At 41.5% G+C, this 18,155-nt stretch overlaps 1 protein-coding gene across 1 annotated transcript in view; it reads right to left on the reverse strand.

Moving 5' to 3' along the window:
* Positions 1–11,815, reverse strand: part of JARID2 (jumonji and AT-rich interaction domain containing 2) — a 263,679-nt gene extending 251,864 nt beyond the window's left edge. Inside the window, exon 1 of the mRNA XM_081952279.1 lies at positions 10,547–11,815. Within this exon, the coding sequence (XP_081808405.1) occupies positions 10,547–10,591 (45 nt within the window). The 5' untranslated portion in view covers positions 10,592–11,815. The remainder of the gene's footprint in view (positions 1–10,546) is intronic.
* Positions 11,816–18,155: the final 6,340 nt, after the last annotated feature.

Genomic DNA, 18,155 nt, shown 5'->3' on the forward strand with positions numbered 1-18,155 from the left:
GTGTGTTCACAGCCAAACCCCTTTCCAGACCTTTCTGCAGAAAGTCCAGGACATTGGGGACAGTAGCCCCTTCAGGTGAAACTCCAAGCGGGATGCACCACTTGACGAAAGCCAACCAGGTGGAATTGTAGATTCTGGTCGTAGACGGACGCCTAGAAGCCTCAATGGTGCGAATGACGCTGGAGGATAGACTGCCCCCCCCTTAGGAGTCACCGTTCAAGAGCCAGGCGGTCAGATGGAGCCACTGGGGCTCCGGGTGAACCAGGACTCCCTGGCGCAAGACCACCTCCTCCCGTGGAATCCTCCACGGGGGGGCTACCGACAGCTGAATGAGGTCCACGAACCAAGGCCTCCTGGGCCAAAAAGGGGCCACCACTATGACTAGCGCCCTCTCCACTACCACCTTCCTGAGGGTCCCTGGGATGAGGGGAATGGGAGGGAAGGGGTAGAGTAGGCCCGCAGGCCACCTGCTCCTGAGAGCATCTGTGCCCTCCGCCATCCGTGACTGAAAGCATGTGAAGAACCAGGCAGTTGTGCATTTGCCGGAGAGGTGAAGAGGTCTATCAGAGGGGAGCCTAGCCTCAGGCAGATCTTCCGGAAAATGGACGGATGGAGTTGCCATTCGCCATTGTCTAGGGTCGCCCGGCTCAACCAATCCGCTTGGTGGTTGGAGAAGCCGGAGATGTGCTCCGACACCAAGGACAACAGGTGCCTCTCCACCCAGGCGCCGTCTCAGGGCCTCTAGCCAGAGGGCCCGAGAGTGAGTCCCCCTGACAATTTATGTGAGCCTTGGTGGCCATGTTGTCCATCAGGAGAAGCACATGGCGGTCGACCACCGAGGTCCGGAAGTGTTGGAGAGCAAGACGGGCCGCCTTCAATTCCAGCCAATTTATATTGTGCTGGAGATCCGAAGGCATCCACCTGCCCTGGGCTAAGCGAGAGCCCACCAGGGCCCCCCAACTGAACAGGCTCACGTCCATGGTCACAGTCACCCTGTCAGGTTCCCAGAAGGAGCATCCCTGCTGAATGGCCAGGGAAATCCACCACCTGAGGGACGCCCTACCTATACACAATTCTCAAGTGCTTGGACCAAAAGACTGAGAGGAAACTGGGCAGGAATGGAAGGAAGGAGTATTTAAGAAGTTTACTCTCAGTCTTTGGACCAATCAGGCTTTGAGAATACCCACACGTGACCACTTCCTCTCCCCCACTGGAAAAAAGTGAGGTTTATACAATCACGTTGTCTTTCAAAAAATTCATTTGTTTTATTGTGTTTTCTATAGTCTCTGAATTCTTTTATCAGGACTCAAACCTCCTTTTGCAAAAAAAAAGACTTCAATTCATCTATGACTCAGATCCTATGTTACTGAACTTTCCTGCTGGTATCACATGGTGCACTAAACTCATTTGCATTTAATCTGTTTCTGTCATTCATTAATCTCTGTGTAAGATGATGAACAAAAGACTATAGTTTATTATTATTGCATTAAACAGGTTCCACAAGACAAAAATAAATCTTGGTTTAAGCCTGTTTTTCTCTCCCACAAAGTTCAGCTAACATTACCCATGTAAGGTGTCCTATTAAGATATCCCTGCCTTTTGAGATTCCTCCTGATCGTACAAAAGAAAAAGCAAGCTCTCCTTTGTGCTAGAATTTGACCAGGCAACATTTGGTCTTTCATTTGCAATGAGAATATACCAAAATCTGAAGGAAATTTGACTCTTGTTTCTTTTTTGCCCACCACTATAGTGATAAAACATATCCTAGCCAAAAAGATTTTGTCCAACATCAGACAAATTCATACACGCTGAAAGTCACTAGCAGGCAAAAAAGGAAAAAGCCCAACATTTAGCATAATCAGTTGAAAGAATAGTCCCTTCTTATATCATTTGTAAATAAATTCTACTAATTTCAACAAGACTTACTTCAAGACTAGGGCTACTAGGTCTGGACTGTAAAATTACAGATGACCAGTAAAAGGCAGGAAGGAGCTGGACTTCTTTGATAGCAATTTAACGTTCATCTGGATTTTTGCAGCACCAGTCTGGAAGCCTTATTCACAAAACACACTACAATTTACTGCTTATAATCTTAGGGCTACACTGTAAATCATTAAATAAGAACTTGGTCGGTATTTCAGTTGTGTTTGCATGATTTCCAGTACTAACATTGCTAAAATATTTGTAAAAACAAGCTCAGGTGGGCCCTTTCTGCTGGAAAGAATGGGGCAGGCGGAAATGGCTTCTCAGTGATAATGGAGTTAAATCATTATTTAGGTTTTGCACAAATAATGAACTGTAAGCTTTAAAAAATCTTGAGGACAATTCTTAATTCTGTTTTTCTGATATTCCATATATCCATTGTGGAAGTGGATGGCATAGTAAGCCACAAATATATAACAAAAGCCATACATAACAAAAGGTAAAATGTTGCTACATGTATGCTAATTAACTTGCATTTTTTTAGCCTTGAATGTTATGAGAACACAGCCTCTGGATCACAAAAGGTATTTTAATGGACTTAGATTTTGGTTTGGCAGCATACCATTATGATTTATAAAACATGGGTTATGATTTAATCCAATGTGTGAACCCGAACTGTGGTTTATGCAATAAACCGTGTTTGTAACAAATCATTAGACTTCCAAAGAGAAAAATTAAGAATTCATATCATTTGTTGTAATCATTAGCCAAACAAAAACATACTAAAAAAGTCATGGATGTGTTAAACCATCTTCAAAACAATCAGAATGGATCATTTATCTGAATCAGATTTTCTAGCAAAACATGGCTAAAATTTCCTGATACAAATATCAGCATCCTATTTTTTTTTCATAAACCATAGTTCAACAAAGTTAATTGTCTTGGCACATGCCCCGGGGTTGTTTGCTATTCTTCTTAGCACAAAGCCTATACTTCCAGAGCCAAACTCAATAAATGATGTAATTCAGAACCAAATATATAAAAATCTTTATTATAACTGTCAATCTCTTAGTAGATTTCAGTTCCAAATTGTCCAACTCTTGCACAAGCGTATAAGCTTACAAAATAGCAGTTCTTAGGCAAAACATGTGCACTTAAGTGCATTTAAACCACTCATGAAATCTACAGCTAAATAGAATGCAGAAGTTTTTTTATTCAATTTTTATTTTTATAACAAGCAGAAATCGCTAGCAAATGCCTACCATTCTCAAGGCTCCAGACAAAAAATTAAGTTCATGTTTAAACTTCTGATTACTTAAAAAAAAAACCAGAATGGGGAAACACTCTAGCTTTGTAATTTAAAAGATGCAAGCTAAGTTTATTTTTAATCAGATGTTTAGAAGTTTAAATTTCAGTAAAACTGTAGAATTTGCTTCCAAATAAGCATGCTTAAATATGAGCTGCACATCTTTAAATAAATACATTTTAAAGGCCTACATTATGTTAGGATACCTGCAAGGTTTATTGAAATTCTATCTATTTTATTTATAGTCAACCTTCAGTGTCAGATCACAGCCTATCCAGTCCTACAATCTGTTTTTCATATACGTATGTTAACATACAGGATGCACATAATAAGAACTAAAGTAACAATAAGCAGAGGAAAACGATTGTAGAAATGTATAGAAAAATCAAAGTGGGGGTATTTAAATCTCAGAAATCTAATCTATAGGATCTAAAATGGTTTGGAAGAAAGAAATGTTTTCATTTAATAGTAAGAAGATCCTGGCTTAAAATCCAGTATATTTGGGAAACATAACCAAAGGCCAAATACACTGGGAACATAGCATCTTCACCTGCCAACCTGGAGACATTTTTTGCTCTTTGAGAATTTCCAAGATAGTGAGTTCATTTCATAAATCCATTAGTTTGGCAATGTCAACTCTCCATGCAAAAGTAATGATTTTGTCATTGTTAACATCCACAAAGAACAATACCTTATCAAATTGCCATGCTGCAGGAGTACATAGTCAGTGTGGACCACACCATTACTTGATAATAGCTTTTCCCCATCTAGCACCCTTAGAAACTCACATTTGGGCATTTGCTTGAACCTGTATGAATATGAGTCAATAAAGATGCTCTACCCTTCATTCTCTAATTTCCATGCATCAGACTCTCTAGCTCAGGGGTGTCAAACTGGCATCATCACATTGTCATCACATGACGTATCATGATTTTTCCCTGCTTCGCTAAACCGGGTGTGGGCCTGGCCAGCATGTGGCGCATCTGGCCCGTGGGCCATGAGTTTGACAGCCCTGCTCTAGGTAGATGAGACCCTGAAATCAATTCCAACACAAGGCTAAAACACCTTTTGTTGAGATTGGCTACAATAACAGAACCTTGCAACTGATTGTGCTGTACCTTCCCCCCTCTCTCTTATGGCTCAGTGAATTAGGGCGGTATCTTCATGAGCCTCTTATTTGGCTGATGTGAACTTCAGGCCCTTTTGCCCAAGCAACAACTTCTGCATATCTCCATCAAAGTCATCTTCCTTACTCTCCACCTCATGTCAGGACATATAAAGAACCATTTTGCTTGCTTTCACTTGAAGATAAGCACAGCTTTCTTTGCCCATTATGCAGCACTAATAAACCAGGATACAATTATTGTTATCTATAGCAATTAAATTTGCAATGTGACTTTAATCAGCCTAGCCAACCTCACAGGGTTACTGTTGTGGGAAAAACAGAAAAAATGCTTTATGTGGCACATGGATCTCCTATATGGAAAACAGGCTAGGAATATAATCAATAAATAAATGAAAGAAACTCAATCCATGAGATTAAACAGAATAAACATAGGCTAGCTTTTAAATTTTAGGTGTATTAAATTCTGAACAGCTCTTAACAAAATTTAGTCAAGTTCTTGGTCAAACTAATGGTTCTCTTTGTCCTCCTCATGATGTCACTGTCACAATTTATGGACCTGGCTGTGTGTGACAATGCTTGCCCTTGCATTATAGATGATTTTCAGATAACTAAAGGCAGGAACTATTAGCTTTCCCAGAGTTTGGTTAAACTTTCCCATTTCTAAAGTCTCCTGGGTGTTACACTAGTTTCTCTATTGGAACCACACTGTATAACAGAGCTGGTTAAGGAAAAAAAAACCTCCAACATTGTTCACTTCCTTGTAATATTCTCTACCAGAACAGCAAAGGTAGTAAGTTGTTTTGTATCCATGAGCTGACAAAAGGGACACTTGAGAATTAAGTCATCTCTGAAAAATATTTCTCATGCATCCATGCAACTAAGCTTACATCAGAGATGCATAAGAAATAGCAGCAATTTCAAAGGCTTCAATTACTCTCCTGAGCAAAGTCACAACTTCACTAGGATGTGATACAAACAGAGGGCCATACTTCCTTGGGAAAATCAGAAATCCCAAACAGAGATGCAGCACCAGCCTAAATGCAATTAGCCCTTCAAACTTCCAACAGACAAGAGTGACATGCAGTTGCTGCCAGCATTAACCGGCAGACCCTGACATAAATCCCTATCCATTCCTCACTAGTTTTTCCCCCTCCACACCAACAAAACATCAATGCCACAAGCCATTTCTTATGCCACATACAGAAACATATAAAAAGCATATGATTATTTAGAGGACTAAATGAACTCATGAACCTTTTCTGATGATCCTTGCAATCCATAATTCAATTGCTATCCACATTAACTGTGATCTGGGGACTAGGTTAGATTAAAAATAGTCAGGATTGCAGGATATTCATACTCATGAATTTATTGTCCTCCAAAAGCAATTTGCCATCTTCCACACTAATTGTTTCCTTCAACAGAATCGGGAGCTGATACCTATGTTAAACTGAATGGTCAATGTTTATGTAACATTGTCCTTCACACATAAAAATGTAAAACTCAGTGATTTGGAAATCTTTTTAGTTCTGGTTCATGAAACACGCTTCCAGAAACTGCCAAACTGCCCCTGGAACACCCTCATTTAAATGATGTTCAGCATGGTCCAGAGGCAGAAATGTGTAGTTTCTAAGAACATTGTTTTTCTTAAATCTCCAAATTCTATATAACTCTATATTTCAAATTCATCTAAACTATGTCCCATTGAGCATGGTAGGTTATACTTGAAATACCACTAGTGGTGCAGAAATTCTTTTTGAGGATTTACAAAATTCTTTGAAGAATATTAAAACTCACCAAATTTTGGATATTTGACTGAATATCCAGTATATCCACTGTGAACTAAAAACATAACTGAAAATTATCGTGGAATTATGAAAAAGTAATTTTACCATTGCAGTCCTGGACAATTTCATTAGAAAAAAAATAGTGACTATGACTAATCTTTATTACAGGCTTCCCCTTAGGCGTCAATTAATTATTAACTACAGTACTTTTCAAATAATTGTTTAGCATATCAAATATGGCTAATATTTGTTATTCAATCCCTCAAGAGAGATGTTTTATGACATGTTCCTGAAATTATTTGTTTTTTATGTGTATATTCTTTGATTAGTACCGAGTTTAATTCCAGTTTATCCTCAATATTATGAAAGCGACTGAGTTAAGTGGGGAAAGTGTAATTGCTGCAAGACCACTTAAAATTTTTAGAATTTTTAAGCCAAATCATCTAATATGATCCTTAAGAAATGTATGCATGCAAGGTTTCATTTGTATTGGGAAAGTTTTAGCAATTCCCAGATAGCTATGGATCAATGAAATAGTTATATCTCAGAGGCTCAGTTACTTCAGAGGGTGAGCTGCTGAATTTTAGCCCCCAGACACAGCTTCCAAGAACCCTTAAGAGAAAAAAAAATAATGTAATTATATAAATTGTGAATTGTGATAAAAGTGAACATGGTTACACAATTAGTATGGTCTCCCTACCCCCACCCCAGATTTTATTCCACAATATATAAAATAAGCACACTTAAGCAAATAGCTCAGATGCCAACCCAAGCAAAACCATTCTATTCAGCCAAAGATTAAATGACTAAAGAATATAGCCATCGAAAATATATTCCAAAACAATTTAGGGGCCACATGACAAAAAATTTAATTAGGAAAAAAAATGCTTGTATACACATTAGTGCCCAGGTTATGTTAGTGCAGGCTTTCTGATACTTGAATTATACTTTAATCTAATTTCCTCCTCAAGGAAGTTTCACTGGCAGGATATTTACTATTATATGATATTCAAAGATCACATTTGAATAAATAGATTTCCCCCCAAGTATTATTATTTCAGTTATCCCACCCTATTACAAAACATAGGAGCAGCTTACAACACTGTTTATTAAGATATATAAAATATCACGCAAACTCCATGCAACTCTATAGATCAATATATAATTCCCAACTATTTAGAACAAGACCACTATTTGTGCCTGTGGTAATAACTACAATTCCATTTAAAATACATACTAACATTAAAAATAGGAATTATGTAACAACTTTCAGTCTCTGAATGTGGCATTCTCCACATAGCCGTGCTTTCCAATTTCTACATCAGCAGGAAACATGAGTTTTCATTTGATAAAACAATTTAAGTATAATCTAGCATCATCTCCCAACATTATTAGTTCCCAACATATCATATTTCCAGTTTCAAACCTATACTTGATACAGCTTCACAGTATAAAGTACAATCCAACCAGCAACAAAAACAATACATTAATTCTACAAACATTAATTTTCCCCATCACTAAATTCTTCCACTGAGAGAGTAACCAGATGATTGCATATGCTCAATTTGCAAACTGGTTACACAAGAATATTATGACATTTTATAGGCAGGGTTGCAATCTAGTTTACATATAAGTCCAATCATATGTGGACAATATGTTCTCTGAGTACTTCTGACATCAAATTCCTCAGCCATTGCTTCTTGATGAAAAAAAATCTTCTTCCAACTGTCCTTAACAAAAGCACCTTTTCTTTTGATTCAAAACAGCAATTTTCAGGGCAATTGTGGTCTTGTAATTTTGAACAAAATATTAAGCATTTCTGAAAAGATGGAATCAGAACAAAACAGATTACTGAGGAGGAAGGCTTCAATTGAGGCCAAAGCCATACAAGAGAGAACATGTGTGGCCATCCTTGGGATCCAAATGTACCTTATTAAACTTCAGACAATACATTTAACTACAATTAAAATGTATTACAAATTTCTCTTCTTTGTGGCTTCACTTGTGACATAATGATCCCATATATTTATCATGCATCAGATGTGTGTCAACTCTTAGCAATTACTACACAAACCTTATTTCTCTAATCAGGATGATCTGTTCTCCTTTTAGCCTAGTGAACTGCGCAAACCCATCCCAAATGTTCCATTGTGCTACACATACACACTCAAAAAAGCCCAGTTTAAATTGAGTGGATCGTATAACCCCTACTGCAGGGTACTAAGGGTACTATGGGGAGGAAAAAAAGACAAGCTCATTTTTAAGTACTAGAACACACTTTATATGCAAGGACACGGGGAAATGTGTTGACTATGTTTTTGCAAAACAACTGGGGCATACAGAAAAGCAATCATCTTTCTTCCTTCAGGAAAAAAAAAGTTCCTTTCATACAAAAGGTGTCTGCAAAAAAGGAAGCAGTTTAACCTGAGCAGGTCAGCCAGCCAGAAGGGCACCACTATTCCCTCGTGGGAAGGCGAGGGCGCCAAGAGGTGGAAGGAAGCGCACCAGAGCTACGCAAATACTTGCTACACCTGTCCGCCTAGCTAGCTAGCGGCCTCATCGGTACCATGCTGCACCGCCGTTTCCTTCCCCCCCCCAAACGGGTAGCCCCCTTTCACAACCCGTTTCTCACACACACGCAGGACCCAGTCTACACGACCCGCCTCGGAGTGTGACGTCACAGAAGGGTGGGCGGAGATTTGGAACTTGAGACTTAAGATTCCATCGCGGCCAGCCAGGCCCTTCCCTTTGTGACGTCAGAAGATCAACAAAAACTTGGCCCCGACTAAATGGCCTGGAACCAAGGAACTCGCGTTGACATTCCGCTTTAACCTGTTGCTGGCGCTGTGTGGAGGGTGCATTAAACCACCACACGTAGCTTAGTTGCAAAGCGGCAGGAGGGTCCAAAATAAGCAGCCATACTTGCGATCGCTAGTCACTGCAATGGCAGAAATAGGCCACCTATTCTTAACCCTTTTCGCAACCTGCCCCCTCCCCGCCTATTATTTTGTTTCAACTTGACGAACTTGTACGAACACCGAAGATGTCGTTTTACTCCTCCAGCAGAGATCCGGAGTCACGCAAGAAGAGTGACACCCCTTCTGATTTTTTTTCCTTCAATAAACTGCGTGAGCAGAGTTGCATTGTTCACTCGTGCAGACCTAGAATAAGACAGGTTTTTGGTGTGTGTGTGTGTATTTTAACGCTCCAGATTCCCCACCCCCTTTCTGCTTTGTTTCAGTACACGGGAAACATGCGCAGCCAACATGTTTAATAGATTTTCTACATAAACACTTCTCTTGACAAAATACTTTCAAGTACCGTACTTTGAAATCTCAATTCCTCTGCAATGCGGTCCTATTTTTAATTCAGACTGATATGGGAAAAAGCTTGAATTTCCCTTTTATTAGCTGGCGCCTCTTTCTGCCAAATTCGTTTCAAAACTGCTTAAATAGTCCATTATGACTTTATGAAGTGTTTATTGAAAACAAAGAGGAAGGGTTTAGAAAATGATCCATCCCCATTCCTAACACACAAGAAGCCTCACAAGAGAATACAACTTTGTGTCAGTTGTAACAGTTTCGTTTAACATCTGCCTATTTTTATTCAATATTTCCGTCTTTACAAACAAAAAAAAGGTCTCCAGGATATTAGTTTAATCTACTCTGTTGCTACAAACTTGATTAATTTGCCATCCCAATCAAAATCGTACATGGAGCAAAGGACAAACTCAACATCATAACAATTTCTGTCCGGTTGCAACGTTTTCGATTTTTAATATACTATTTTTACTATTAAAGATGTTTCTCTAGAAGCATAAAATCAGTCAAATGCAGAGCCATTTTCGCTACCAAGATCACCAATGCAACCAGGCCTTTCAAGTACATTTCTCGTAACATGATGCCCAACTGGTTTGGTTTCTACTGCAAACCCAGTAAAGCAAACGATCATATAGGCTAGAGTTGATAGATTAAACATTAAACTCGCCGAAACGAAACATTAAATTTCAAATTTACCCCATCGTCGTATAGGTAAGATGCCTCCTCAAACCCCTACATAGGTTACAACAATGTGATTATTTGCATACAAAGTGAAATCTGCTTGAAAAAGCAGTTTAGCTGCATTATCAACGGCACCCCCCCAGCCCCGTGTCTTTCATCTTTTAAAACTCGATTATGACTCTGTAATTTGAGATCAATACATTTATTCACTTGAGGTATCGCGACCCGAATCTGATTTCTAAACCAGCTTTTTTCAAATAAAAGAGCTTTTGAATTTCACCTCCATTCCCAACGAATGGAGTAGCCAACATTTCTAGGCATTCTTTAAAGCCATCGTTAACTTGACATTCACGGACATTGCCAGAAATCAAAGAGACAAATGGTATACGGTACAACCACTTACATATTTCTTTTGAATTATATTCCTCTTGGGTCTTTCTTTGCTCATTCTGATATCCGGATTTTGATTGCAAATGGGGACAATTCCTTCATGAATTAAAAGCCGCAACCAATTTTGAGGGTGGGGGAATCCTTTTTTGTTTGTTTGTTTGTTTCTTGTTATATAGTGGTTTCTTGTAATCCGATTTTCTTCGCACACAATGCAAGTCTCCGTGCAATAAATCCAAAATAGGTTGGGTTGCGAGGTCAAACAGAAGAAAAAAGCCAAATCCAAAGCAAACCACCAAAAAAAATCACTTTAGAGAAACATTCATAATGGAAATTTTACACCCTATACACAAAAAGACACCCTTTTCTCTTTTTCAAGCCACCAAAGCGATCTGTAGGCCTGTAGTGTCCGAGATGTAGTTTACATCTTGAAAAAGATGGGAGAAAGGATTAAAAGGGCTTTTTTTTTTTGTAATGTTGGAAGTCACGTTTCAAGTGCTGCAGCAGACAACTCGAGCAGCAGCGAAGGCTGCACACATTGATTGTACGAGTCGCCTCTTCTTCAGTTCCCAAACACACACATATATGAGACAAACACAGAGACAACTAATCAGGGCGGCTTTCCAGCAGCAACTTTAAGTGGCCCAATTCCTTAAAAATATTATGTTATGAAGAGAGACAGGCAGGCAGGCAGACAAACCGGAGGGGGGGGGGAGAAAAGGGGGTAAAGAAGGACTTAGGGCTTAGCCTCAATTCTTAACGTGATACCAGCCGCAAAAAACAAAAAGAGAGAGAGAGAGATCACTCTCTATGCATCTCCGCAGCTACAACCCAAAGGATCCCGGTGCAGCTGCAGTTTAAGGAACCCAGGGCAGCCTTAATCTCCTTTCGCCCCGGCACACGCACTCCTGGTGGCTGCCCCAGCCGGAGGCACCAAGTCCAGCTCCCGGAGCCCAGCGAGGAATCCTGGCGAAAGAATTTGAGGACAATCCCTGCGTCCACGACACGCTCTGTCGCCAGCTCTTCTCCTTTCTGTGTCTGCAAAGCTCTTTAATTGTCCTCCCTTGCCCTCCCCCCCTTGCCTGGCGAGCAAACGCAGCTTCGTCCGGCTACATCTCCCGCTATCTTTGAGGGCAAAAGGCAGGCGGGCGAGCGAGCGGGCTACCCTGCGACTCAACCTCTCATGCAGCAGGAAGAAGAGAAAGGAGCAGCTTCGCGCCGTGCTTAGAATCGTCCTTGCTCTCTGGGAAAGTTGCAGCCAGCCTTAGACAAAATGGCTTACAATGAAACTACAGATCCCAAGCTGCACAAGGCGCGCAGCTGCATGAGCGGCGCTCTGATTGGACGCCGGGATTGTCCTCGAGGCACCTTTCTTCCACCTGCCCCGCCCCTTTTTGTGGGGGGGGGGGGTTTGCCATCCTGGGCTTCAGCGGAGGCGGCTTTTTGCGCCAGCCTTGTCAGCGCGTTCGCTCCGCGGTGAGCGTTCCGTGAGCGTTTGCGGCAGCAGCGATGGCTCATAGCTTCGGTGGGGGAGAGAGAGTGCGGGAGAGAGGAGCCGGGCCGAGTTTTGTGCTCCCCCCCTCCGTTGCCTACCGCTGTTTATGGGCGATTCAGGAAAACAGGATCCTCTTTGGCAGGGGGAAAAAAGGGGGGGCGAAGGGGTTCGCCAGCAGAGCGGAGCTTGGCGTTTAAAGCAAGACATTTGCAGGGGATGGGGTTGACATTACCTGTGGCTGTGGAAAGGGGCGGGGGTCCTCATTGGCATGGATGGTGAGTTAGGGAGATCTTTCTATTGTCGCTGAATGAAAAGGGGCGAAAAAACTAAGGGCAAAAATGGTGCGGCTGGCCAATGGAAGAGGTCTCCCCGTTTATTTGATTATTATAAGAAGAGAGATCAGAGGAGGAAGATCCCATCAGGGCTGGATGCGCTTCCAATTGAGACGGAACCGTAGTGGGAAATTCGTAATCTGAATATACATGTTATTGACTCGGGAAGTAAGATCTGCCTCCTCCCTCCTATCCAAGGGCACTTACTCTCAAGTAGGAGCTCCTGGGACCAAGCGTATAATTGGAGCAGAAGAGACGGCAATTGAAGGAAATGACTTGGAGAAAACCGTTTGTAAGAGAAAATCAGGACAGGAAAGGATCAACCCTTAAAAGATTTGGGCTTTTTCCTTTGGAAAGCTCAGATTCGTTAATTTTGTCACAATGACGATAGCGTGTATAGAAAAAATAATTTAGGTGAATTATAAGATGGGCAGAAAATACTTCTTGCTGGTTGCTAAGCAGTCCTACTCTGCTTTCCAGCCAGTGTCACCTCAGGACAGTGAGCCTGGTTTGTCGAAAACTTGCTGAACATGTCTCCAAGGTATTTTAAGGTCATTTCCCTCCCCCTGTCCTTCCTCTAATACTGGAGGGAAAAACGGCTGCACCAGATTACTTTTAGCCTGTATATAGCACCAGCCAGACTGGTGGGAAAGGGCACATTATAATGACGTTACTTACATGTAACGTCTCTTAAGCATTTTCTCTGTTATACTGCCAGATTTAACATGTTGCATAATAGCAGACTGATTAAAAATAAACAAATAGCAGGGTTCTTGAAAGCAAAGATATTTTAATACATGCAACAGAATTTAGTGAGGAAATAATTATAGTCTCTTCCTTTTTTTCCCCCAACAGTGGTAAATTCTATCTTTGTGCACCAGTTAATTTTTATTTATAGGTCATGTTCAGTTAAATCCTGTGTGTCCCAGTTCTTTCCCTCCGGTCAACAAAGTAAACGAATTGTTTAAATCTCCCTGGCTGAGCTCAATGGGACTTAATACAAGAACATTTTGGAAGAGTTACATCATACCATTAAAACAGCTAAGCCTGTTAAATATGTAATTTATTTCTTTTTAAAGAAATAAATCAGAGTGAGGGAACTGCTGGCCCTACAAATGTTGATGAACTGTAATCCAGCATCTCCAAGCATCATAGTCAATGGTGACAGATGCTAAGAAGTATAATTCAGATCTCTATCCCTGAAAAAATGTTGAAAACCAAGTATTAAATCTTTCAAGTAAATGAATGTAGCCAAGAGAAATAACAGCCTTGGTGAGTGTATCTCCCATCCTAAAAATCCAAAATATTGGGTGTGTTCAATTCTTCAGAGAACTGAGCTTCAAGGATTATACGTGGTCTTTCCATATATTGTCCATGAAACTTTATGTTTGAGGGACAGAAAAGTAGTGATATTGATTTTTATAAATCACAATCTAAAAGTCATACTAAAACATATACATGTTTAAAGTATCCTTATAAATATTAATCAGAATAGAGCTGGAAGGGACCTTAGAGGTCTTCTAGTCCAATCCTTGCTCAAGCGGGAGACCGTATACCAGTGATGGCATGCATGCATGCTCATCTGGGCCGCAACCCAGAAGAGTTGCCTGAGTGCATGCGCGTGCCCGAAAATGAATTGATTTCTGGCGCATGCATGCACACTGGCCAACTAATCTGGGTTTTTGGCGTGCATGCACGTGCGACGGTCAGCTGGCTGGCACGCATGCTCATGCAGGAAAACGGAAGCTCTTCCAGTTTCCGGCACTCCCGCACTCACAAAGGTCACCTGATCGTCGCACGTGCATGTGTGCCAGAAACCTGGAAGAGGAATGAGCGACACCATAAGTGTCAGGTGACATGGCTCCATGTGCCACTTCGGACACACATGCCTCAGGTTCACCATCACGGCCCTACACCATTTCAGACAAGTGGCTGTCCAGTCCTTTCTTAAAAACCTCCAGTGATGAAGCACCCACAACTTCTGAAGGCAAGCTCTTCCACTGGTTAATTATCACTGTTAGGAAGTTTCTCTTTAATTCCAGGTTCCTTCTCTCCTTTATTAGTTTCCATTCATTGTTTCTTGTTCCCATCCATTGTTTCTCAATTAGCTGCAAAGGCTACAAAAATAGAAAACTTAACCAAGGTAACTGAAAACCCTTTGGGGGAAGATCTTGATTTGGAGTCGATAAAGAAAGAGCCAAGCGAACTTTTGTAGGGCTAGAATTCCTCTACTTTAGTTGTACAAATAAGATGGTCTTGCCCTGTATCACTAGACTTCAGACAGAGGGCAGGCACCAACTGGGACTTCAAAGGGAGATCTTATCACATGGTTAATTCACAGAAAAACAGGCATTCCTTAAGGCATTAAAGGCCTTGACTAGTTGAGGGTTGAGCTTGGATTACTTAAGGATCTTAAGAGCTGTCCATATTATCAAAAGAAAGGCTCCTTCCATGCTGCTGATTTAATGAACAAATCCGTACAAGCCACCTTTTCAACAGTATGTTGATTTATCTTCTTTCAGAATTTTGCTTTTGCTTTTGATTTCACTTCCAGGCTTAGTTTTCACCCCTGGTATTTCTTGATGGTCGTCAATTCAAGTACTAATGATTCTGATCTTTACCTTTTTGAGATGAGCCATGGCCAGCTTGGTCCTGCCACATACAGGTGGGCCTCACCAAAGTTATAACGGCACTGAAAAATGTAACTTATGACCGTTTTTCATACCTACAACCTTTGCAGCATCCCCATGATCATGTGATTAAAATTCAGGTGCCTGGAAACTGGTTTGTATTTATGACCGTGATTATCTTTTGTGACCGTCTGACAAGCAAAGTCAATGGGGAAACCAGGTTCATTTAACAAGCAGGTTATTAACTTATCAGCTGCAGTGATTCACTTAGCAACTGTGGCAAGAAAGGTGGTGAAACGGGACAAAACTCACAAAAATGTCTCACTTCACAACATAAAATTTGGGCTCCATTGTGGTTGTAAGTCGAGGACTACCTGTAGTCACTTTCAATGGGTCCGCAACCCAATTGATATAGACTCATAGCAATCATTCAGTCTGCTGTTACAGTGTTTCTATAGTGTGATGATGAGGATATTGCTCTTGAAGGGGCTTTCTCATCCACTAGTATGCCAGCAAGTTGTGTATGCTGCAGGAATTAGTCCCAAGTGCAGTTCAACCAAATTAAAGCCTTGGGCCAATCTTGTCTGGTCACAGAAATGCATTGTATCCAGTCTGGTTAGCACCTGGAAGAGAGGCTACCAGGAAATACCAGGAATGTGAACTAAATTGGGAAGGGAAGTTCACATCTATACCGCCGCTAAGGAAAATACACATGTAACCAATTACTTGCTGGGAATCAAATTATAGACAAAGGCTTCATGATATTTATTCTTAGGTTACTAACTGGGATTAGTCACTAGGAATTTATTTGCCTCAGAGAACTGTAGAGCTGTGAGAAAATCAAAGGAGAGAAAGCTATAAGAGAATAAAATCACTCAAATAAAAAAAGTGAATCCTTGGCTGTGATTAAAGAGCTGGTTGAATTCAAATCTTTGCTCTCAGCACCTCTTCCCACTTTTAAAAATTATGGAGGACCTTAAAAAGCTTTTGCATAGTATGGATTATATGAATTGATACCTGTTAGATACTTGTTCTAAGTACAGTGGTTTCCACCAAGGTCCTCCGTTCTGGCGGGAACAGAGGTTTAATCTCATTAGTCGAAGGGTCTGACAGCTCCCTATAAAAGGGAGACTCAACCTTCGCTGGATTGTTCTCACTTGTTGTACTTAATAAAGAGCTGTTGTTACCGTTAAGCCTGTGTGTCCCTATCCATTACCCAATCTAAAACTGGCGACAAAGGTGGGATTGGGAGGTAACTAGGCGAACCAAGAAAGAGTGTAGCAATCCAGCAAGTACATTCAGCCCGGAGCTCAGCGCGGCTTCGAGCAGTCATTTTTGAGTGGCAAACTCAAAACGCCCTCAGTACACAAAATGGCCATGCACGCCCCACCAACTCCGTATGACCCAGTCACCGAGCACTGGGACTCCTACATGCTACGATTTGACTGCTTCCTCGAGGCAAACGACCTCATGGACCTTTCTGAAGGCCGCAAGAAGAACATGTTCCTCAGATACTGTGGCCGGGAAGTGTTCGAGACGGCGAAAGACCTCTCTGAGCTGACACTGCTGCAATCAGTCACCTGGTCCGTGTTCCAGCAAACGTTGAGGACCCATTCTGCCCCCAAGCCATCCACGCACGTTTGCCGGCATGAGTTTAACATCAGGAACCAGAAAAGGGCGAGTCAATTAATGAGTATGTTGCGGCGCTTCGCAAGGCCACAGCGTACTGCGAATTCCAAGATCTGGAGGAGCTGATTCTGGATCGCATAATATGTGATGTGCGGGACATTAACCTACAGAGGAGGTTACTCGCTAAATCTAACCTCGCTCTGCAGATTGCATTGGACAAGGCCAGAGGGTCCGAATCAGCCGTCAAATCTACTGAGATTCTGCAGCGCCAAAGTGCTCCACAAGATGCACAAAAGAGTATACCCGTACATCACGAGGCTGCAGAGCCCGAGAGCTCAGAGGGTGAGGAAGATGACAGCTGCTGCACGCGCAGTAGCCGCGCCAAGCCGGCGCGTAAATTCAAAGTGCATCTCCCGCCTTGTGCTAGCTGCCGAGGGGACCATGCCAGATCAGCTTGCTGTTTCCATGACGCAACCTGCCAGCGCTGCAAATGAAGGGGGCACATCGCCAAGGTGTGCCGGAGCGAATTCCCTGTCACTACCTGGCAGCCTAGAAACGCACTAAACCACCAACAGAGGCCCAGCCAAGGGGCCTGCCAGAAGCCACCACGGCACTCAGAGGGCGACAATAGAGTCACCGACCACACGTCAATCGGCCAAGTCCGCACCAGGCGGCCAAAAAAGCTGAAGGTCGCAGTCTTCATCCAGGACTTTCCATGTGAGATGGAGATCGACACCGGGTCATCACTGACCATCATGCCATGGTCTACCCTAAAGCAGGCTATCCCTAGCCTAAAGAAGCAGAAATAAAGTATCTCAGAGGCTCTCCCCCAAATGACATGAACAGAGATTTCTCAGTTTCAGCATCTCAGTCTGTTCCACAGAAACCTATCTGTTTTGGTTCTTACAAGCACCAGGGCAGAACCCAGGATTTTTAATGTTATGAAATTCTTTCACTGCATTTTAATCTAATCTTTAATCTGGTTGTCTGACATAAAGGGGAGACTTTGTCAGGTTCCTCTTGGGTTTTCTTTGCTTTTAACAGGGTCTTAATTACAATTTTTTCTGACTTAGCTACCAGATTGCTACAATACTATAGAAGGGTTGCAATTCTCAGTGTTGTGCAAAATATATCTTGATCCTAATTTTATAGTCTGAAAGAAGCTGGTGCTCGCACTCTGTTTTCAAGAATTATCTGATCAGTATTCTAAATGTCTCTTGTCCTAATAAGCAGACTTGGAAAAACACAATTCTCTTGTGATCAGCCATCCATATGAAGATTTTAATAAAACAAACAATTTAAGTAAAAGGCCTGATACACTCATGAAGCACTTGATATAAGGCAATTAAAGAGCCTAATTGTAGTAGGCCTCAAAAGGTGAGTTAGCAAAATTTGTTCTAATGAGGAAAATTTAGAAGGGAGAAAGGATGCATTCTTGCTGCTGGAAAGACAATCCACTCAGTCTAGAAATTTGGTAAATCATCTAATTTGATTTTTTATTATTATTATTATTATTATTATTATTATTATTATTATTAT

Source organism: Natrix helvetica (assembly GCF_964273705.1).
Source record: "Natrix helvetica genome assembly, chromosome: 4".
NCBI classification, from domain to species: Eukaryota; Metazoa; Chordata; class Lepidosauria; order Squamata; family Natricidae; genus Natrix; species Natrix helvetica.